The sequence below is a fragment of the Triplophysa rosa genome, unplaced genomic scaffold (assembly GCF_024868665.1).
Source record: "Triplophysa rosa unplaced genomic scaffold, Trosa_1v2 scaffold389_ERROPOS76067+, whole genome shotgun sequence".
NCBI lineage: Eukaryota > Metazoa > Chordata > Actinopteri > Cypriniformes > Nemacheilidae > Triplophysa > Triplophysa rosa.
The window spans coordinates 16,112-41,201 of record NW_026634388.1 but is presented as its reverse complement, the minus strand read 5'-3'; the positions used below and the strand labels follow the sequence as shown (position 1 = coordinate 41,201).

General features: G+C 40.2%; 1 protein-coding gene across 1 annotated transcript in view; it reads right to left on the bottom strand.

Annotated features, from left to right (window-relative positions):
• Nucleotides 1–19,150: 19,150 nt before the first annotated feature.
• LOC130550662 (GTPase IMAP family member 7-like) overlaps nt 19,151–25,090 on the bottom strand; it is a 21,950-nt gene continuing 16,010 nt past the window's right edge. The window contains exon 3 of the mRNA XM_057328166.1: nt 19,151–21,956. Within this exon, the coding sequence (XP_057184149.1) occupies nt 20,998–21,956 (959 nt within the window). The 3' untranslated portion in view covers nt 19,151–20,997. The remainder of the gene's footprint in view (nt 21,957–25,090) is intronic.

The following is a 25,090-nucleotide window of genomic DNA, read 5'->3' as shown; positions in this document are numbered from 1 at the left end:
CTTGTACGTTGGCTACAGTGTATAGACCCCCTGGTCCCTACACTGATTTTCTGAAAGAGTTTGCGGACTTCCTATCGGACCTATTGGTTAACGTTGATAAAGTACTAATTGTCGGAGACTTTAATATCCACGTAGATAGTGCTAACGATGCATTAGCAGTGGCGTTTACAGAGCTATTACACTCTTTTGGAGTAACACAACACATCAATGGACCCACTCATCGATTTAATCATACACTAGACTTGATTATATCTCACGGAGCCGATCTAACCAATATAGATATTATACCTCAAAGCGACGATGTCACTGATCACTATCTTATAACATGTACACTGCGCACTGCAGAAATCAGCCGTTTAACTCGTTATCGACAGGGTAGAACAATTACCTCGACTACTAAAGATAGTTTCGCAAAGAGCTTGCCAGATCTGACTCCTTTAATAACCATACCAATAAATACAGAATCGCTCGATGACATGACCAGCAAATTGGGCACTATTTTCTCTAATACATTAGAAGCTGTCGCACCTATGAAGTCAAAAAAGATTAATGAGAAAAACGCAGCACCATGGTACAATAGCACCACTCGCGCCCTTAAAAGAGAAACACGTAAACTGGAGCGCAAATGGAAACAAACCCAATTAGAGGTCTTTAAAATTGCGTGGAAAGAGAGTGCAAACTGTTATAAAAAGGCACTAAAAGCAGCAAAGGCTGAGCACCTCCGTAACCTCATAGAAACTAACAAAAACAATCCAAGGTTTTTATTTAGTACAGTTGCTAAACTAACAAATAAACAGACTTCACCTGACCTGGGTATTCCGCCGCACCTTGGTAGCAATGATTTCATGAATTTTTTTACAGAGAAAATCGAAAACATACGAGACAAAATAGTAAAAACTCAACCTCCAAGTCTGTCCTATAAATTAGTACCAACCATCGCCCCAAAAGAAAGGCTACAGTGTTTTTCACCTATAAAACAGGAAGATTTAATTAAACTTATTGCAACATCTAAACCTACAACTTGCTTATTAGACCCCATACCAACTAAATTATTAAAAGAGTTATTACCCGTTGCAATTGAGCCCATTTATAACATTATCAACTCGTCAATTAATCTAGGCCATGTCCCAGGAGCCTTTAAACTGGCCGTCATTAAGCCTCTTATCAAGAAACCAAACTTAGACCCCAATGAACTAGGAAACTATAGACCGATTTCAAATCTCCCTTACCTGTCTAAAATACTAGAAAAAGTAGTGTCCACTCAGTTGTGCTCTTTCTTACAAAATAATGACATACACGAAAAATTCCAGTCAGGCTTTAGACCGCATCATAGTACTGAAACTGCGCTCGTTAAAATTACAAACGACCTGCTTATAGCATCAGATAAAGGTAACATCTCACTCCTAGTCCTGCTCGACCTTAGTGCTGCGTTCGATACTGTAGACCATAAAATACTTCTAGATCGCTTACACAATTATACCGGTATTCAGGGACAGGCACTACAATGGTTCAGATCTTACTTATCAGACAGACATCAATTTGTCCATTTAAATGGGGAATCATCAAATCTAACGCAAGTAAATTATGGATTACCTCAGGGATCGGTTTTAGGACCCTTGCTATTCTCCATATACATGCTGCCCCTTGGAAACATTATTAGAAAACATGGAATTAGCTTCCACTGTTATGCAGATGATACTCAGCTATATATCTCATCAAGACCAGATGATTCCTTCCAACTATCCAAATTGGCAGAGTGCATCGACGATATAAAGCATTGGATGACTTGTAATTTCCTTCTTTTAAATTCTAATAAAACAGAAATATTACTTATCGGACCAAAGACACGTGAGCAGAATATTTCGGATTATGACCTGCAAATTGAAGGCTGCACTGTTACTCCAACAAATACAGTTAAAGACCTTGGCGTTATATTAGACAGCAACCTGTCATTTAAAAATCACATCTCAAATGTCACAAAAACAGCCTTCTTCCACCTTAGAAATGTTGCCAAATTGCGAAATATTTTATGTGTGGCTGATGCAGAGAAGCTTATTCATGCATTTGTGACCTCAAGACTTGACTACTGTAATGCACTGCTTAGTGGTTGTCCTGCAGCATCAATAAACAAACTACAGTTAGTTCAGAATGCAGCTGCCAGAGTTCTAACCAGGTCCAGAAAATACGATCACATAACCCCAATGTTATCAACCCTTCACTGGTTACCCATTAAGTATCGTATTGACTTTAAAGTTCTTTTAATTACTTATAAAGCCTTAAACGGTTTAGCCCCTACCTACATAACAGAGCTTCTACCACACTACAACCCATCACGCTCTCTAAGATCTCAAAACTCCAGACTTTTGATAACACCTAGAATAACTAAATCCACCAAAGGGGGTAGAGCTTTCTCATACGTAGCACCTAAACTCTGGAATAGCCTCCCCGATACTATTCGAGGGTCAGACACACTCTCCCAATTTAAATCTAGATTAAAGACACATCTTTTCAGCCAAGCATTCACTAATACATAGCTAATGAACAGCAGCTACGCTAATTATTCTCTTTCTGTTTCTGCCCTCGCCTCGGGATGCCCATCCCGAGGTAGGGAGAGATTCCGCCAGGCCCAGATGAACGTCATATGCCCATCCACAACTAGAGATTACGCCAGCTACATCGGAAAATCCCGTGCCATCCTCCTGCGAGAGCCTGCGGACTGACTGACCATCCAGCTCCATCCAAGGCAATTCCATCACCACCCAAGAAAAAGGCGACCATCTGGCCGGCCCAGCTCAGACAATTCCATCCCCAACCGAGAGCAAAGACGGACTACCTGTCACATAAATGCTAAATTTACAATACTTGGTATTTAATGCTAAACTTACATCACACGACAGCAGTTTGAAGTTATGGCTGCACTCAGTGACTTTGATTGGAGGTAGCTGGGTGGGTGTTGTAGGGAGTGGGGGGGCTTGTTGGTTGTGGTTCGGGGCGTTTCATTTGTTGGGACTGTGTGGATCTGGTCTGGTTGGTCTTGTTTTGTGGTCGATGTCGGACAACAGAGGAATAAAGTTAATTATGCCATTACTACTTTTCCCTGGTTGTTCCTCTGTTGTCTGTTGTTGATCGCGGAATGAGACCGGGTTGGACCTGCACGGTTTCGGCGGGTGGGGCTTCCTGGGTCGCGGCTCGTGGGCTCTCCCTGTTCTTCGTGGACGTTGCTCGGTGGCTTTGGTCGGGGTCACTGAGTGCAGCCATGACACGTCAGAGGAGATCTGGCCCTCCCGGCTGAGCCTGGTTTCTCCCGAGGTTTTTTTTTCTCCATTATTCAGCATTGGAGTTTGGGTTCCTCGCCACAGCAGAGCAGTGCAGTGTTGGCTTGCTCACCGGGAGACTGCATTTATTTATTCATTTATTTATTAGATATTATTTATTATAATGATCTTGCTTGGTCTATAAACACCATGCACTGTGCTGTGTTTTACCTTTCTGTGTTTTTCTAATTTGCTCCTGTAAAGCTGCTTTGGAACAATGCACATTGTGAAAAGCGCTATATAAATAAAATTGAATTGAATTGAATTGAAGCACAATTACCAGGTTGGATTTCCTGAACAAATAGTGACTGACAATGCAATTACGTTTACGTCTGAGAAATTCCAGAGATTTATGAAATGTAATGGCATTTTACATACCACAAGTGCACCAAAACATCCAGCAACCAGTGGACTGGCAGAGAGATATGTCCAAACTTTTAAAACTGCACTCAAAAAAATATTTAGGCCTAATAATTAAGATTTATGTATTTTGATTGCGTATAGAATTTCCATCCATTTGGATTACATATTTTTTTACCCAAACAGGGTAATAAACTTTGTGATATTTATTTGTATGTCATAAATGAAACGGGTAATAATGAGATTTATGTAATTGTATCAATAAATCTGATTTGATTCAAATTCATAAGAAACAGGATAAGGTATACTTACATAAATGCTATTTAATTAAAATGCATCACATTTAAGTAATTTTATAGAGTATTTAAAAATGAATTTATACATTTATATTTATTTATTCTTTGCCAATCACAATATTCTACATCAAAATCTAACTACAACACACAAAAAAGAACATTCAGACCACATAATTTCACATTTGATCAATTTATTAATATTTTAAGACATTTAACTATTTTATAACAAAACTTAAAGGTTAGCAAAAAGGGAATAACAAGAAAAAAAATACTTTGAAGAAGGAAATATCAGTGTACATAACATATAAAGCATCGCAATTTTCAGTGTTTGGACTTTTGGTGACAGCTTGGTTTTATCCAGTTCCATCAGGATTTTCTAAAATTCTTCAAACGTGTACTTGAGGTCTTTCTGATTGTTAAGATTAAGGGCATGAATGAGTCCAAAAACCATCCCACATCCAAGGGTAACACTCAGCAGGTATCGCAGAACTTACACACATTCAAGTACCATACCAACATCTGTAGGTTCGTCTCCAGGATCAACAGCTTCTGCCCAAATGACATAGATTCTTCTTGTTGTTGTCTGTACAGTACAATCCCAGATTTAGCCTCTTCACTTTCATAGTCCTGGAGGATAAACAAAGAAGAATGAGTTTTGTCCCAATATTAGTCAGTGTTATTCAGACATTTTTAAAGCATGTTGTTTTGCAAACTCTGACATTTTATATATGTAGATTCATTTAAATGTATATTTGTAAAATGATGGAACATTTTTAGAACAGGTTTGCACAGGTTTCATAAAATGTACTCGACTCACCATGAATGCCCTTCAAGTTTACCAAGGCTACTTTTGTAAACCTGCAAGCCAGCAAACCAACCTAAATGTATTGCGATTCTTCCCAGTGCCATTTTTGGTTTATGGACTAATTAAAAATGCAAGCACTGAAAATTATGATGCTCGAGTGATATGCTAGAAAACAAAGCTATTAAATTGCTGCAAATTTAAATATACAAATTTTCAGTGTTTTTCACAGTTCTTCCCATTTTATTTATTTGACTTGGAGATTTTTTGTATTCGAATTACTCGAGTTACAAGAGGAATCGTTCCAGCCGTACTTCACACTATACTTAACTCAACTCAACTCAACTTTATTTATATAGCGCTTTTACAATTTTCATTGTTACAAAGCAGCTGTACATGAGACACATTGACTACAAGCAAAACAATCAAAGTTGTACCTGCAAAAACAAGAAAAGGTTGAAAACACAGAAGACAGACACACCCACACACAAAACACTCCACACACACAACACGCACACGCACCAACACACACAGACACAGAGACACACACACACACACACACACACACACACACACGTACGTACACAGACAAGTACGCACACACACACACGCTCAGTGAGAGCACACATTTAGGATAAAGGAGAGAGAAGCACAGGTCAAATATAACAGATAATAAATTCCTATATGCAATATTAATTAAGTAAAACTTTAAGATTCTAAAGCAGCCCCCCCGGTCAGGCAGATAGTGCAAAAACAGTATGCAAACGGTGGCGAGGAACCCAAAACTCTAATCGAGAAAAAAAACCTCAGGAGAACCCAGGCCCAACCAGGGGATTCCAGTTCCCCTCTGGCAAAAGCTGCTGCCTCTGCACAAGCTCCAGAGAACTTGCACAACAAGGCTAAATAAAATAAATAAACTTAATAATAAAATAAATTATAGTTTAAGATTATCATTAATAATCTAATAGCATTTGAAGTTTTGTGGTGAAGACATGTCAAGAGACCGCGTCCTTCTTTATCCAGCTCTATCATCTCAGCTCTTGTCAGGTCCCCACTTCCCATTCTCCGCTCTACCATCAGGTCAGGCCATGAACTGCATCCTGCTCGCTGTGGTAACCTTGGAACAATGAGACAAGACTGGCTGAGAGTAGAGTACTGTTCTGTACTCTTTGATGCAACAAGTACATCAGTTGTGTTTTTGGTTCCGGTTGATCTAACTAATGCAGCCTAAACCCTCTGAAGATTTATATTATGGAAGAGTAGTGTATGCAAGATTAAAAAGATGCGTCTTTAGTCTAGATTTAAACTGACAGAGTGTGTCTGCCTCCCGGACAGTGCAGGGAAGACTATTCCAAAGTTTAGGCGCTAGATAGGAAAAGGATCTACCACCTGCACTTGATTTTGAAATTCTAGGTATTACCAACTGACAGGACGCCTGAGAGCGTAATGCACGTGAAGGACTGTAATACAAAAGGAGTTCATTCAAGTACTGAGGAGCTAAACCATGTAAGGCTTTATAGGTAATAAGCAAGATTTTAAAGTTAACGCGATGCTTTATAGGTAACCAGTGCAAGGTTGACAGAACCGGGCTAATATGTTCATACTTTTTTGTACGTGTAAGAACTCGAGCTGCCGCGTTTTGGACCAATTGGAGTTTTTGTAATAAGCCTGCAGGGCAACCACCTAACAGTGCATTACAGTAATCTAGTCTTGATGTCATGAATGCATGAATTAACTTCTCTGCATCTGAGATTGACAGCATATGACGTAGTTTAGATATATTCTTAAAATGGAAAAACGCAATTTTACAGGTGTTGGCGACGTGGCTCTCAAATGACAGATTACTATCGAATAGAACGCCAAGATTCTTTGCTGACGACGAGGGTTTTATGGAACATCCGTCAATAGTTAAACAGTATTCTTGGTTGTTACTTATAGCAGTTTTCGGTCCAATAAGTAACACTTCCGTTTTGTCCGAGTTCAGTAATAAAAAGTTGTTACTCATCCAGTTTTTTATATCGACTATGCATTCCATTATTCGATGGAACTGCTGTGTTTCATGAGGCTTCGAGGAAATATAAAGTTGAGTATCATCAGCATAACAGTGAAAGCTAACTCCGTGTCGCTTTATTATATCTCCTAGAGGTAGCATGTATAATGCGAAGAGCAGAGGCCCTAAGACTGAGCCCTGTGGTACACCGTACTGGACTTGCGATTTGCGTGACACCTCATTGTTTATTGCTACAAATTGAAAACGGTCGGATAAATAAGATTTAAACCATTTCAAAGCTATTCCCTTAATGCCGACATAATTTTCGAGTCTATGTAGGAGTGTGCTGTGGTCAATGGTATCGAATGCAGCACTAAGGTCTAGCAGCACCAATAACGAGATACAACCTCGGTCAGACGCCAATAGCAGATCATTTGTAACTCTGATCAAAGCAGTCTCTGTACTGTGACATGCTCTAAATCCAGACTGGAATTCTTCATTGATGTCATTCCTTTGGAGGAAGGAGCATAATTGAGTTGAAACTACTTTTTCCAGAACTTTAGATATGAAAGGTAGATTCGATATAGGCCTGTAGTTCCTTAGTTCTCTAGGGTCGAGTTGGGGTTTTTTGACAAGGGGCCTTATAACAGCCACCTTATATGCTTTAGGCACATGTCCTAATGTCAGAGATGAGTTAATAATACCAAGAAGAGGATCTATAATTTCTGGGAGCATCTCTTTCAGTAGATTTGTAGGTATAGGGTCTAGTATGCATGTTGTTGATTTAGATGATCTAATAATTTTAGACAGCTCATCTTGATCTACGGTATAAAATAATTGCATTTTCTCCTTAAGGGCGCTGTAGTTAGTTTGTTCAGCGGGTTTCACTTCTGATTGCATTGTTATAATTTTTTCTCTAATATCTTGGATTTTATATGTGAAGTAGTTCATAAATTCATACAAAAACGGGCGTAAGCTAGACTGTGATGCCAATCAGAACTTTAAGAATTAATGAAAATTTATCCTTAAGACATTTATAACATAAGGAGTAGTTTGACATACACTTACCACATATTCTTTGACGAGTGTCTCAGGTATTTGTTGAGGTAGACACATAGGCATTTCAGGATCAATCAAGCTTAACAATTTCTGGAAAAAAACATGAAATTAGTCAGCAATTTACAACTTAACCAAGGCTACATTCTAAAGGGTGTTGTTAATTGTCTTAATTTACTCACCCTCATGTCACTCCAAATCCATAATCATTTCTCTCCACTGACAGTCCATGCAGATACCACTTTAAACCATAAAAGTTGAGGAGATTGTAAAGCTATTTTATAGCAGATTAGTCAATATTTTTCTACAAAAGTCCCAAGTTTTGAAATGAACAATCCATGCTCTTATATTGTACAACGTTTTTTTTTTCAATATTGTAGTCCCAAAACTGTTACTATCGTACTTCAGAATATATTTTAGTGGGTTACGTTACTTCTTGACCCACCCATTAATACTGGTCAATGAGAAAAACGTTCAGTTTATGAGCACCACGTTGTAGCAATGTTCGTATAAAAGGAGGAAGGAGGCGGGAACCGGCGAACGATAAACAAACTTTTTAATCAAATATACACACAACAAAATGAAAGTATAAGGCCGGCAGCCACCTCACGGTCGACTGCCGGCTACACAAACATAACTAAAACTTAACAATGTCCAGGCCTGGTCCTCTCTCGTCGTGCCTTCCTGTCGCTCCTCCTCTTATGCTTCCGGAGCTCCTCCGTGAGAGATGCGAGACCGGTGTAACGCACAGCTCACACTCATATCACTCGCGCCACCGGCCTCACTTCCCCCTCTCACGGCTCTCGTCCCGCCTCCCTCGTCACATACCCCCATCTCCCCTCACAGGCAGGGGGTACACCCGAGACTGTGCTCTACTCCCCCCCGGGGGGCCAGTTTGATTCATTTTTTTGAGTGTGGTATGAGGAAATTGAATTATGAGCAGATGTGCATTGATGATAAGATATCTTTGTTTTTATTGTGCTATCGAACAACCCCTAGTTGTACTACTTTTAAGAGATACATTCGTACCAGACTGGATTTGCTGAAACCAAACATCCATGAAGCAGTTCGCAAGAAACAATATATGCAGAAAAATCAACATGATTATCGAGCAAGAGAACAATCCTTTGCTGTGAATGATTCTGTGTTCTTGCGCAGCACAGTAGGAGGAGATCCGAAGTGGTTACCTGGAGTAGTCGTGCAACAGACAGGACCTGTGTCTTATAAAGTGTGTGGTCCGATGGATACAGTGTATCGACGGCATGGTGATCAATTGATCACGTTCCTTTCGGACACTGCGATGCATGACAAAAAGACTACTCAAAACAATGCATCAGATGGCATGGTTGAATCGGATGGCATGGTTCCAGATTGTGGTGTGAGAGAAATATCAAAAACATCAGAAATATAAGCAAGTGCATGTGGCACTATGTTACCAACATTAGAACCTCAGGTTGCAAACCCAGTGGGTTTGCGACGTTCTAAACGGACTATTAATATACCTCAACATTTTAGAGATTGAGTCAATGTATTGTGATGCAATGCGTTTATTGAGATATTTACTATATACTTTATGGGGGGAGGTGATGTGGTGTATTTGCAATATAAAATTGTATGATTAATGTGTATTTGTATGGTTGACATAATTGGTTGGTTAAACACAATTCATTGGCTGTATTTAAGTCATGTGATGTGCTGCACACCGGTGTTGGTGACGTATGTGATTTCTAAACTTGAGCAGGTAAAGCGTGTTAATGGCATCTGTGCGTTGTCTGTCTCGTTAATACAAAACACAATATTTTACCAGGATTATTAACGTCACTGTCTGCCACCATTTTAGGTGCAACTACTCTTACTCACTGTTCAACAAGTTCACCATTTTGTAATATCTCAGACACGACTGCAGTTCTATGGAAATATACTACTGTTGTGCCCTACTATAAGATTAAATATTGTCAGCCTACCTGTAAGAGATATGAAAAACACAGTTAAGACAGGGAGCACTGTAGTGTGCACACTCGAACTCTCTCATAACATACTGAACATTATTTCCACTTTCCTAGCGTCAGCGACCAATCCTCAGACTAGTTTAATGCTTAGGGTGCCCTCTGCTGGTGAAGCTGGGTTTGACAATACTAGCACTCTTTGAGAAATACATTGCAACAGTATTATCAACAGCACAGTAGTTTTCTAATTTTCAGAACTCAGTCATTACTCAGTTCAAAAGTTTAAGAGGGGGTGCAATATGTATGTCTTATTTAACGTTTATTTAATATGACATTTTTTTGTCATAGGAATAAACTGATTTTAAGTGTAATGCACCGCAACAGCCAATAAGTGACCTTCCAAAATGACAGTTTGGAAACCACATATTGTGAGAGCTAGCGGAGTAGCGAATGGACGGACCGCCCACAATATATGATAAATATTCCCAAGTAATTACAGAAACAATTTATTAAAGTATTGTTTTCGTCCCCACCACTTTTCAAAACAAAGTTAAGCCACTGAAGAAGAGTAGCCTAGGCTAGTAACTCAACCTGTCAAAATGTGGAGTTTGGGTTTTCCCCACAGTTCAAAGACATGCATGTTAGATTGAACTGGAGACTGTAAATTGCTCAATGGTGTGAGTGAGAGTGCGAAAAACTCTCTTGATTTACTTGTAAAATGATCAAATAAATAGTGTATCATTTAAAAAACATGCCATCGCTGACCTTGTGAAATGTTTGATGTCCAAATTCGCTGTTTTTCGCGAAATGGAAAAACGCGATACTTTTTAATGATTAAATACTGTGTTGTCAAGTTGACAAGCACTTTTTACTTTATATTGGTTAGATATTAGCAAAACACAGTGGCAAATGTAAAGTGACTGATAATAATGAGTTAACAATAAATAAATAAAAATAAATAAATATGGAGATAGCCTACAAGGTGTCAATCCCATAGACCCCCATGTAAAAATGCCCAACTTTCCAGCAGACATTTTTTTTTTAAATTTTGGCCTATATGGCTAATTTTGCCCTTCGTGACAACTGTGAGGGGGGTGATTTTTTAATAACTCATCCGTTTGAATGATATTAAGCCTTAAAGTTCTGCATAATTAACGGTGTGGCCACTTGAGTGACAGGTGGAATGCCTCTGCTGTTTGTCCTCTGTCTGTTATCTATAGGATTCCTTTTGTGCCAATAAGAATGAACGCAAACTTTTAAAAAACGAACAAAAATATACAATGAGAAAGAAAAAAACACTTTGATAATGAAAACAATAAACTCAGTTGCAAGAATGTGACATGATTTTCAAATAAACTGCTATTTTTCTTAACAATTTTCTAAGTTTCGTTTTTGCAAATAATAGTTTTGAATTCACTGATAGATTTTTCATTTGCGCTTTCCGAGTTTTCGTTTACGCTTCTCAATTTGTCGTTCGCCTTTCTGGCACAAACTCACGTGTGGGCGGGATTTATGGCCACTTTACTCTCATTGGTTAGTGAGATTTGGATTGACAGCTCCCTGACCAGGAAGTCGACACTGAAGACAGTGCAGCGGATTAGAGAGCAATCTGTTTGCGGTTTTCAGTATAGTATTGTTTTAGTGTTTGTACTTAAATTACTTTCTTATTTTGTTAGTATATTAGCAGGGTTGCCAACTTTCACGCACTTAAAAGTAGGACACGCTTCCAGGCTCTATCACGCCGTAACAACAAGCCAACGTCGAGTAAAGACAGGATAGATAGCCATATTCACATGCAACTTTACGTGGGTTTAGAGGCCGTCAAGACAGCAGTCTATAATTTATAATTACAATGATATCAGGAAAACGAGATGCCTAGTGAGTTTTGAGGAGATATACAATAACGTGTTATGCTTCCAGTTCATATTTCTAATTTATAGATTATAATCGTGGTGGCATTTTATGTATCGTTTCTATCTTTAAATGTTTGTTTATACCCAGCCAACATTGGTGTGTGGGCCCCATGTGGGTTATATCTGGGCGACATGGGCTCCGCATGGGCTAAAATTATAATAATGTATTTAATGCAAATGGAGTTTCTGGAATATTTTTGTTAATTCATTCAATAGGCCTGTATCAGTATTTTCTTCCTTTCACTGTCCTAACTGTATGAAAATCAACCACGATAGATAAATGCAGAAATCCAGGTCAATTTACATGAGTCTCACAAGCGACGTTCTTGCTCAATGTGACTTTCGACAACGTACTTAGCTGCGCAGACCGACCGGCTACGTCACACTACCGCGAGATCGATCACGAAGCACTTGCCTAGAAACGATGTCGTGTCGCGGTATCTTGATGTCATACCCCGATTGCTTTGCGCAGGTGATGCAGTCGAGCACACCCCTGTCCAAGAACACTTTGTTCCGCTTGACAAAGTAGTTCTCCTGAGTTTTGGTAGAATTTTATTATATCACATAATTAAATATTCTTTTGTTGAAAATGTTTAATGTTTAAATAACAGCTATGATTTAAATAAAATAAATAAATCAAACTACAGATGAGTTTCTTTATCGGCGGAAGGATATCTTTGGCAGATCAGTGGCGCGCTGGCAACTCCACCGAGCAGCAAGTTTATCGAGTCGGGACTGGAAATAATCAAAAATAAGAAGGTAAAATTCATATTTTCTTAAGCGTGTTTTTGTTATGCGTGTTATCAAGCACCGGGAACCCTGTTTTGACCGTCATTTTCCTTTGCATTTTGTAAACCTGCGTGTAAATTACCTGCCATTTTTCCACCTGAGGTAAAATCTGAGGTAAAATTGAATTGACTTTACCACAGCCTATGGCGAGTGACATTAATTTACTATATTTAACCATTTAATGCAATTCTTTTTAATTCCACAGACGTCTAAAGCTCAAAAGGCTGATGTATGAAACGATGTAACGTTAGGACTTATATTGTAATCTGTTCTGAGACCAGATTTATGCAGCCCGCGCTATCGTTGTCTGCAGCCTGTGTAGTGCTAGAATGCTAACGCTAGTTCCCATTACATTTTAAATACGTTAATGTGTTCTTCAAGAACCTTGTTTTTTACTGACAATGTACATCATATAACACGGATTTGTTGTATTTGCTTTGTTTGCGTGATATTTCTGGTTCGTGTAGTGCTAATTATAAATGAAAAGCCTTTGAGGGTTCTCGGCGTAACGTTACCAGAGAGTGATTGACAGCACCACGTGATAATGTCCCACCACTTATAACAATGTATTCAAATATGGGTGCATTACTAAAAAGCACAAATCTCAGGACATGACAAAATTTCTCCAGGATTTAAACCCACTCGGACCCCAGGGGGGTTAAATGATTGATCTGCACATAGATGCAGCATCTTTGCCTTCATTATGCAGACTACACATAACAGATTGTTCATAAGAGTATATAGTATATACTGTACTTGTCAACTAATAATTCTGTTATTGTGAGGTGATGCATTTTTAAATTGTTTGACATTAAATTGATAGCATGTAGAGAACTCATTTGTGCTGTAAACTATGTGATGCTGGACATGTCAAATAACCGTATTTGTGTTCTTCTGTTACAGGTGTGGACTGAAACCACTGGAGCACGAGACGGGTGGACAAAGAGCCTTTAACGCAGTCTGGACTGTCAGCAGTTTAAGCGTTCAAAATATGTTTTGTTCAGTTGAGTTTAAAGTACCCTTTCTAATCTGAAATCTATCAAACTATTTTTAATTAATTTAACATTTAAGACTGTTTTTAAGGTTGAGTTAAATATTCTGTGTTAAGGATCAGAAAATGATAATAAATTTGATATTGAACATCCATGTGTTTTTCATTTTCAGAATGCACCTATTATGTTTATGATGTACAGGCAAATATAAAGTAGTAGATTATTCATTTTGAAGACTAACATCTAAGAAAGCAACATCCAAATGCTGCAGTTATCATTTAATCAGTAAAAATTGCATTGTATTTGGTAGAGCATAAGAATGGAAAAAGTCAATTACAATTTAACAATAACAAAAATTGTACTGTAGGAAACCTCAAAAAACATCATCTAGAACCACTCAAGTATACACTATGCAGGGCTCCTCCATTAAACATACAGGGCCTTGTTTTAATCCACATGGGCTTTATAAAATGGGACCAATATGGGGTTTATGCATGTTGCCCACTTGGGCCCCACTCAGATTCTACGTAGGATTCATATGGGCTAATTCACATAGGGCCGACATGGAACCCGTGGACAAACCCACTTGGGGCCCATGCCTCAAGCCCATATGGGGCCTACATTGGCCCCACAAAAAAATGTTGGCTGGGTAGTTTAAGAAGTCTCTCTTCTGCTTTTCTTTAACCTGTTTTATGTAGGTGTGTAAATACATAATGAAATTGATGTTTGCAAGAGGCAGACTAAATTAATAAAACACTCTAAAGGCCTCTAATTGTGTCACCTTATGAATGTGTTTTGTTGTAGCGTTTAAAAAACATAAATGTCATTTGAATGTATTGGTAGTGTTTTATGAGGTGTACTTTCTGTGAATGTAAAGAAAGGGGTGTAATACTGTACATTTATGGGATTCCTTTTGTGCCAATAAGAATGAACGCAAACTTTTAAAAAACGAACAAAAATATACAACGAGAAAGAAAAAAAACACTTTGATAATGAAAACAATAAACTCAGTTGCAAGAATGTGACATGATTTCTTAACAATTTTCTAAGTTTCGTTTTTGCAAATAATAGTTTTGAATTAGCTGCTAGATTGTTCATTTGTGCTTTCCGAGTTTTCGTTTATGCTTCTCAATTTTCCGTTCGCCTTTCTGGCACAAATCTCACGTGTAGGCAGGATTTATGGCCGCTTTACGCTGATTGGCTAGTGAGTTTTTGATTGACAGCTCCCTGACAAGGAAGTCGATACTGAAGACAGTACAGTGCAACGAATCTTAGAGAACGATCTGCATGCTGTTATCTTTATTGTTTGTACTTAAAACTACTTTCTTATTTAGTTAGTATATCAGTAATTGGTATTTGAAGTTGGTAAGTCATGCGCGGTGTGTATCCAAGCGTCCTCCTCACCCTCAGGTAAATGAATGTAATTCAGATAATAAAGAAAATCGCTAAAAGTTGTATTCCTGTACAGTAGCAATTCTGTCTTTACTTAGCTCGTTCATTGAGTGCTTTATACTTTCTGTCAGGTATTATTTTATGGACTGTAAGTTTATTTTCTTAAAAAGGAAAGAACAACTTGCATTATAACATCCAATAAAGACATGTTACAGATTATTGGGTTGTGAGAAATTAACGTGCTAAATGAAAACATTGCTGCATAGTCACTGTACAGAGATTAAAACTTTTAGCGATTTTATTATCTCGGTTACATAAATGTACCTGAGGGTGACTTGTGTCCAGCTGAGGAGGAGGATGACGATGTCGCTCTTGCATACAGTCTCCTTTTAAAGAATTAAGTCCACTTATAAGTCAAGTACTGTATCTTTCTTTTTAAACTCATGGTGAATGTACAGTATTATACCCCTTTCTTTACATTCACAGAAAGTACACCTCATAAAACACTACCAATACATTCAAATGACATTTATGTTTTTTAAACGCTACAACAAAACAAATTCATAAGGTGACATAATTAGAGGCCTTCAGAATGTTTTATTCATTTAGTCTGCCTCTTGCAAACATCAATTTCATTATGTATTTACACACCTACATAAAACAGGTTAAAGAAAAGCAGAAGAGAGACTTCTTAAACTATAAACAAACATTTAAAGATAGAAACGATACATAAAATGCCACCACGATTATAATTAGAAATATGAACTTGAAGCATAACACTTTATTGTATATCTCCTCAAAACTCACTAGGCATCTCGTTTTCCTGATATCATTGTAATTATAAATTATAGACTGCTGTCTTGACGGCCTCTAAACACACGTAAAGTTGCATGTGAATATGGCTATCTATCCTGTCTTTACTCGACGTTGGCTTGTTGTTACGGCGTGATAGAGCCTGGAAGCGTGTCCTACTTTTAAGTGCGTGAAAGTTGGCAACCCTGCTAATATACTAACAAAATAAGAAAGTAATTTAAGTACAAACACTAAAACAATACTATACAGAAAACCGCAAACAGATTGCTCTCTAATCCGCTGCACTGTCTTCAGTGTCGACTTCCTGGTCAGGGAGCTGTCAATCCAAATCTCACTAACCAATGAGAGTAAAGTGGCCATAAATCCCGCCCACACGTGAGTTTTGTGCTAGAAAGGCGAACGAAAAATTGAGAAGCGTAAACGAAAACTCGGAAAGCGCAAATGAACAATCTAGCAGCTAATTCAAAACTATTATTTGCAAAAACGAAACTTAGAAAATTGTTAAGAAATCATGTCACATTCTTGCAACTGAGTTTATTGTTTTCATTATCAAAGTGTTTTTTTTCTTTCTCATTGTATATTTTTGTTCGTTTTTTAAAAGTTTGCGTTCATTCTTATTGGCACAAAAGGAATCCCATATACATTCACCATGAGTTTAAAAAGAATGATACAGTACTTAACTTATAAGTGGACTTAATTCTTTAAAAGGAGACTGTATGCAAGAGCGACATCGTCATCCTCCTCCTCAGCTGGACACAAGTCACCCTCAGGTACATTTATGTAACCGAGATAATAAAATCGCTAAAAGTTTCTCTGTACAGTAACTATGCAGCAATGTTTTCATTTAGCACGTTAATTTCTCACAACCCAATAATCTGTAACATGTCTTTATTGGATGTTATAATGCAAGTTGTTCGTTCCTTTTTAAGAAAATTATCTTAATAGGCCATAAAATAATACCTGACAGAAAGTATAAAGCACACAATGAACGCGCTTAGTAAAGACAGAATTGCTACTGTACAGGAATAAAACTTTAGTGATTTTCTTTATTATCTGAATTACATTCATTTACCTGAGGATGAGGAGGACGCTTGGATCCACACCACGCATGACTTACCAACTTCAAATACCAATTACTAATATACTAACTAAATAAGAAAGTAGTTTTAAGTACAAACAATAAAGATAACAGCATGCAGATCGTTATCTAAGATTCGTTGCACTGTACTGTCTTCAGTATCGACTTCCTTGTCAGGGAGCTATCAATCAAAAACTCACTAGCCAATCAAGCGTAAAGCGGCCATAAGTCCTGCCTACACGTGAGTTTGTGCCAGAAAGGCGAACAAAAACTTGAGAAGCATAAACGAAAACTCGGAAAGCACAAATGAAAAATCTAGCAGCGAATTCAAAACTATTATTTGCAAAAACGAAACTTAGAAGATTGTTAAGAAAAATAGCAGTTTATTTGAAAATCAAGTCACATTCTTGCAACTGAGTTTATTGTTTTCATTATCAAAGTGTTTTTTTTTCTTTCTCATTGCATAATTTTGTTCGTTTTTTAAAAGTTTGCGTTCATTTTTATTGGCACAAAAGGAATCCCATAGTTATCAACCTGTTGTCTGTTGATCATCCCCTGGTGACTGGCTGCAGTACAGGTCATAAACCCCGCCCTCTCCAAGTAAACAAAAGGGACAGAAGCCAAACTTTGAAATCCAATTACACTTCAAATATTTTTTTCCAAAGATATTTTCTGTTATTTTAGTCAGTTTTTATCACGTTGATGTTTTTATCACGTTCACGTGTGTCTAAGTATTCGTTTTTTGAATAAGTTTGGTTTTAGTAAGTTGTAAGAAAAAAAAGGGGTGTTGTGGTAACATGATTTCTTCGTTTACGATTGAGTCATCAGAGAATATGGGCAGGACCTTGTTACCGCACGGCACTTCGTGCTCACTACTGCGCAGACTCTGATTTCACTGACAATTCCTTCTGCGCATGTCCAGGCTCCAAACTGACGTTTTTGCGTAACATTTCAGCAACAATCGTTGGACGTTTTATGCTCAATTCATTACAATGGAAGGAAGCGGCATCACGCTGTCATCTTTTATACAGTCTATGGCCATTCCTCAATTCCAAGAATGCAAAGAACTGCAGCCTCGGTAGAGAGAACTTGGATGGACGCGCCGCAGTGACTTCTGGGACAGCAGACTCCGTACGCGCACAAGGCTACATTCGATGCATCCTTGATGTCAAGAACACATCCACGTACTTTCATGCGTTCTCTGTTCTTGAGTATTTGAACCAGACTTTGACGGTTATTGATGGCGTAGAACGAGCACACAAGGATACAAGACCTCTGAAGAACGCATATTGAGAACCGGCCTATGTTATCAACCCGCATCCCACCTCTTTTCCCATTTTCAATTATCTGGGACTGATGTGTGGCTCTGCCCATTTTAGGCACTTCTAGGGCCTGTCACAAATGCTGTATTTCATGCAGACTTACGGTCTCGTGGCCCTAAATTGCGCGTGTCTGCGAGTACGTAGGGTGTTTGTCTTTTTAGCACTCAGAAGTGTGCTGGCCGTCTTTCTGCCCTCGATGCGGTCTTCGGCGAAGCCTGCATTGGTGCACCCTCCACTCTAGGTGCCCAGGAATCCTTGCACACCACCAATCAGAGAATGGATGGGAGGAGCGTCTTGTCAGACGTACGTAAACATGGCGGAGAATTTTTAAATGTTTCTTATTCACATTATTGCCTATTTATTTCTTATTAAGCCAACTATTCAAGAACAAAAACTTTTAATGGAGTGTTTTTTCTTAAGGTAATACGCTTCCGATGGTTTGTTGTATATTTATATTTAGTTGTCCCTGGCCTCTGTAAGCAAAACATCACAGCTTCTGTATTGTGCAGAAATGTTAAATAACAACATATATGCATATTAAAGGAGTAGTTCACTATAAAATTAAAATGTCATGATAATTCCCTCACCCACATGCCATACAAGCCATCCCTGTGTTTATTTCCTCTGTGGAAAAAGACTCTACACGACTAGCGAAACCATTTGTCATTTTTCAAGAAAACTAAAATATGATATACTTTTTAAACATAAATATACGGGACCACGTGTACCAAAGCTATGTAAAGGAAAATGAGATGAAAATATGAAAAAAACTCATTCTGCTCTTGAAAAATGATTTCTAAAATATTTAAAGAAAATTGCAGTGTTTGAATAATGGCAGCACACAGTATACTCTGCTTTGATAAAAGTTGTAAGGTATATGTCTCGTTTATAAATTATCTATTCTAGATGCCATAATGCTCATAATTGGTATGTAATCCTAAAGAAACACTTTTTTTTCTGTCTTTCTCACATAATTATCTTTTCAAGTAGATGAAGCTATCTGTGCATAAGTGCATGGAAGATTTAAAATATGGTAACAGTGAACAGATGCAGCAGATACAAGAACATGTTATTAACTGTACAATCATAGTCCGTTACAAAAAAACATTTATAATTATACATATACATACAGTATGTAAAATAATGTTTCCATTAATATTACAGCAAAACAAATTGTTTCCCTCAAACACAAAGATGACATTAAACGGATGTCTTATTTATTGTAATAAGTTTTAGAGTACAATGTGCATTTAATTTGTTTTACAAGTGATAATCAAATCATGTGCAGTGTAAAGACATAAATGAAACATCCCAGCTAACACAGTTACGTTGTGACGACGTACCTCGACCGGACTATATTCGTTGCCACGACGTACCATAATAACGTTCCAGTGACGTAACTTTGTGATTCCCATATTCGTCCTGACCATGTAACATTAGACGTTGTTGGGACATGGTGATTACTTCCTGAAGACATACCTGGGATGTACCATATTCGTCGCAGCGACGTACCAAATAACGTTTCACGAGTTCGCCTTAGCAAATAATTAAATAGGCGGCAGTTTAGTTAAGCAGAGAAAGTAGTATGCGTATTTGGCGTGCTGTCCGGGGAGAGGGCTCCGGGGTCGGCATTCTCTCCCGACCCCGGAGCACTCCCCCTTGTCCGGGGCGTGGGCTCTGATCTCGGTGTTTGCCCGAGCATAGAGCGCCTCCACCCTCTTTCGGGAAGAAAAGAGGGTTAATGGTGAGGAGTCGGGGTGGAGGCGGGATGCTGCGGAAATGTAGGGTGGAGAAGGTAAGGCGATTTCACTATTTATAGAGCTTGCTCTGATTTGGTGATTGCTAATGCCCGGCAGCTGCGTAATAATTATTTGCACGTGCTCCTCCCTAACTTTGTTAATAAAACATCATTTCTGGGACGTGACGAGCACGTCCTAACGACCAAACAGTCACGTTGTTAATTTTTTTAAACAATTATAATCCCTCACATGGAAGATTAAATTAATTTGTGATTTAATCTGTGCGTTAAAGATGAAATTCTATGCATAGTTGGAGTAATTCTCTATTCAAATATGTATAAAGCACAGTATAACGATTATAAAACAACACAGCACTGTAAATCACAATCAGATATTTTGTAAATAAATAATCAAAGACTTCAAGACAATATAGAGGATTTAAAGCAGATATTTATTGACAGAGATGAATAAACATGTTTACGCTTAACATTATATTCTTGTCTTATCACACAAGTTTAGAAGGTTGTCCGTTTTTAGAAACAACAATCAAAAGCTCCTTTAGTCACACAAACATCAGGGTCCGTTCATTTAAACGCACCAAATCGATCGAAAATCACTAAAATATGTGTTTACTCTCACATCTGTAAAGTATAAAGTAAATAATATTAATAAATCGCTAAAGGAATATCAGCCAGTGAGGTGAAAATATATGACCGTTAATGTTTAAATGATGAGAGCGCGCGGCTCTTTTCAGAACAGAGAAAGCACACACGCGCGTGCCTGCTGGAGACGCGCACTCACATATCAGACGCGTGCACTAAATAAATAGAAACGCAATTTTAATTGTGGTATCTAATTAATCTTCTGTTTAATGGCTGTCAGAAGTCGGATTTATAGCATTCGTCTTGACATTATCTCAGGTTTTACATGATCATAAATTTTCCATACCATAATAAATAGAAATGACCAGATTCATTAATCAAATGACCAGTTTCCCTGTTATCTAAGGACCAGTACATTATGTCGCTACAACGTTCTCCATGGGATTAATTCACGACTTTATTTGAGGACGTGGCTAGGACGTTTCTGGAACGTACGCTACAACTGTAATAAATGGAACGTTGCCAAGACGTCCTCAGAACGTGGTCACAAAGTAATGTCACAGTGACCAAATGAAGACGAACTGGTGACGATGTCAGAACGAACTGTGTTTGCTGGGATGAACCATTGTGATTTGGATTATTTGAAACTGACTGAGGATCGATATTAACATGCTGTCATTAAAATGAGTCAGTTCTGCCTCCTGTCTGACCTCTCTGATCTTTGTCTCATAGTAACGCTTGTACTCTATTATACTACATCGGTTTGTCAGATTCAGTTCCTCCAACTCTTTGATCTTCTTCTCTTTGTCTTCATTAGAAGCAGTTAGTGAATCAATGGTCATCTGTAGTTTTCTCTTTTCTTCATGAAAGTTTGATTCTAGTTTCATCTGCATGTCTTGTAGTTTTTTCTCATATGATTGCTGAAGTTCCTCTTCTTTCTTCTTCAGTGTTTGCTCCACAGTCTGATAAGAGTCATTGGTGTAAAATACACCTCCATTAACAGCCACCATCTCATCCACTTTCTTCAGGAACTCCAGAACCTGCATACGGTCTTCAGTTTCATTATTATTGAAAACATGATAGCGTCCTCCACAGCGTCTCAACACTTCCTTCAGATCTTTATTGACTTCACTGAGGTATTCCTCGACAGAGCTCGTCAGTTCATCACCGTGAGTGAAGAGGATGATCGTGTGTTTATCTGCTTCTTCTCCAAATATTGCTCTGATCTTCTCCACAGACCTTCTCTCCTCCTCTGTGAATGGACCCGGCTGAATGACCAGAACGATGGCGTGGGGACCAGGTGCCGTCATGTTCACACATTTACTGATCTCATGTTTGAGAAACTCTTCTGAAATATCTGTGTCAAACAGACCGGGTGTATCCACAAGTGTGATGTCTCTCTCTGCCACCTCGCCCGTCTTCTTCCAGCACTCTTTAGTAACAGATGAAGCACCTTTAGCCGCTTTGAAGGCTTTTCTGCCCAGAATTGTGTTTCCTGAAGAGCTTTTACCAACTCCAGTCTTTCCTACCAGAACCATCCTCCTCATGGACACTGAAAAATGAAGAGAAGAAACAAGCTGATCTAGATATTCTTGATTTACTCAATCAAGAAGGAAATTGTATTATGCAAAAGTAAATAATGTAAACAACATGAGACCCTTTACAAAGACTAAATACTTTATTTGTCTTAGACAATCTGCTTGTGATCTGCATTTTAAGTTGCTTTGGATAAAAGCTAGGGCTGCATGATTAATCGCAATTCCCATTCAAACAGTGATTTATTTGATGTGGCTATAGCGATTATGAAATCGCAAAGGCTGCTATTGTTTTATGCGCAGCTTGTTCGTGAAGCACGGCTCTGTGATCTGTAGGAAATGCTGCTCCATCTGAAAGCACTGCGCGTTTGATTCGCTTAAAACGTGCATTTAAAAAAGCAACACCCGTAAAACATCATCATTATGAATGTACTTTATTATCATGAAAATACCTGAGGAGGCTTGAAAACGTCTTGGTTACGGATGTAACCTCGGTTCCCTGATGGAGGGAACGAGACGTTGTGTCGAACCGACAGAATGGGGTTTGTCTTGAGAACCTATCATCTTCTGAGTATATAGAAAAGGCCAATGAAAATTGGCGAATGAAATTTGCATGCCGGGCTCCTCCCCGGATGTCCGTGTATAAGAGGGAAGCCGGCGTGCTCATTCATTCACCTGTTGGTCTGAGGAGCCTTAAGCATCCTCCCCCGACCGCTGGGGTGGGCGGCCAGTGTTGTGGCATGAGGGACACAACGTCTCGTTCCCTCCATCAGGGAACCGAGGTTACATCCGTAACCAAGACGTTCCCTTTCTGTCGGTCTCTCGACGTTGTGTCGAACCGACAGAATGGGGTTCCTATGGAAAACGCCACAGCACTGAGCCGCGTCACAATCTCTGCGGAGCGACGTTGACTGGCCTGGGCGAGTCAGACAAACACGCTACGTGAAATTATGACCATCCAGTGGAGAGGAAGGGGGACCCAGAGCTTTACACAAAAGTTGGGAAGCCCCCTATCACCGGTCGTCACGGGCGGAGGCCTAGTTCTCTAAATGGCGAGAAGCCGCCCGGCACCGTACGGGCCACTGGGTAAGCATTATTCCCCCCTGGGGGAAAACGCTGCAGAGGCCACTACCTACCGTAGGGAGGAATTAGTGGAGACACCACATGGTCTCACCATCAGGGGAGAACTCATGGGAAGAAAGTGCGGACTGCAGGAGTTAACCGCAAGGTGGGAGTCCACCTGGGGAGGTCAAGGGTTGCCGAGGTGGGAACCATTCATGAGGATACATCAGACGGAACAGCCCACGGAGGGGGGGGTTACCACGTCTGGAGCACTAGGTCCGGTTAGAGCTATGTGGGAGATAACTCAACTGTTCCCTGGCCTAAGGGGGCAGGGCTGCTCTGCCCAGCCTGTCCCCTGGAAGGGTGCTTAGTGATGGATGGAATGCCTGTTCTTTACCCGAGGGGAAAGAAGTGAGGCGGGATCGCCACTGCTCCCCCCGGAGGGGGAAGGGCTTCCGCAGGCGTACGCCCTACCGGCTGCCGGTCCCACACCTTGCCAGGATGCGGGCTGACACCGGTTCCGCGCGTAGGTATTAGAACCTCACGGAGTTGATGGGCATAGCCCAACCCGCAGCTCTGCAGATGTCTGCCAGAGAGGCGCTCTGACACAGTGCCCATGAGGGGTGCCTCACTCCCAACGGGCAGGGGCGAATAGAGATCGGTATGCCCTAACGAGGGCATCCACGATCCAGTGCGCCAGCCTCTGTTTGGAGACAGCCCTCCCTTCTGCTGACCTCCGAAAAAGACAAAGAGCTGCTCAGAGCTTCTGGGCTCTGCGTGCGGTCCAAGTAGAGGCGCCGTGCGCATACTGGACACAACACGGATAGGTCTTCCTCCCCGGTGGGGAGCGCCTGCAGGTTCACCACCTGGTCTCTCAGGAGAGTGGTGGGAACCTTGGGGCACGTAGCCGGGGCGGGGTCTCAAGATAACGTGAGAATCCCGGCCCCGAGTTCTAGGCAATCTGTGGACACGGAGGGTGCATGCCGATCCCCTACCCTCTTGGAGGTGAGCGCCATGCGGAAAGCCGTCTTTATCAGGACTGAGAAAGAGCGGCAACCCCGAGAGGCTCGAAGGGGTCGGTGCCTCTTAAGGCCCGCCACCTAGGTCGCAAGAGGGTACGGAGCGCGGAAGGTGGTCACCCTCCCGCGCCGCTTAGGAACCTAATGACCAGGCCGTGCTGTCCCAGAGGCTACCCAGCACTTGGGTCATGATGAACGGCCGAAGCGGCTACATACATTCCCAGTGTGGAGGGGGAGAGGTTACTCCCCAGTCTCTCTTGAGGACGGGACAGCTCGTACCCGACCGAGCAACTCCGCGGGTCTTCTCGCCGAGAAGAGCACCAGGACGAGAAGAGGCGCCACCTATGGGCGTATAGCTGCCCAGTGGCCGAAGCCCTAGCCTGAGTGACGTCCCAACCAGACCGGGGGTGGGTCACTCAGGATCTCCTCGTCCCGTCCAGACATGGAGACCAGGTTCTGCCTGGGATGCCGTAACGTGCCCCTTCCCCTGGGGAAGCAGTTCGCCAGGGGGAGCGGCCAGGGGGAGTCTTTGTCAGAGCCTTAGCTCCGAGAACCAAGTCCTGGTTAGGCCAAGGGGTGTAACTAGTACCACGTGATGCTCCTCTTCCCTGGCCTTGCACAGGACCCTGTGCAATGAGGCTCACTGGGGGGAAGCGTACTTCCGCTTGTCCCAACTCAACTCTCAACTCAACTTTATTTATATAGCGCTTTTACAATTTTCATTGTTACAAAGCAGCTGCACATGAGACACATTGACTACAAGCAAAACAATCAAAGTTGTACCTGCAAAAACAAGAAAAGGTTGAAACACAGAAAACAGACACACCCACACACAAAACACTCCACAAACACAACACGCACCAACACACACAGACACAGAGACAAACACACACACGGATGCGCACGCACACACACACAACACACACACACACACGTACGTACACAGACAAGTACACACACACACACACGCTCAGTGAGAGCACACATTTAGGATAAAGGAGAGAGAAGCACAGGTCAAATATAACAGATAATAAATTCCTATATGCAATATTAATTAAGTAAAACTTTAA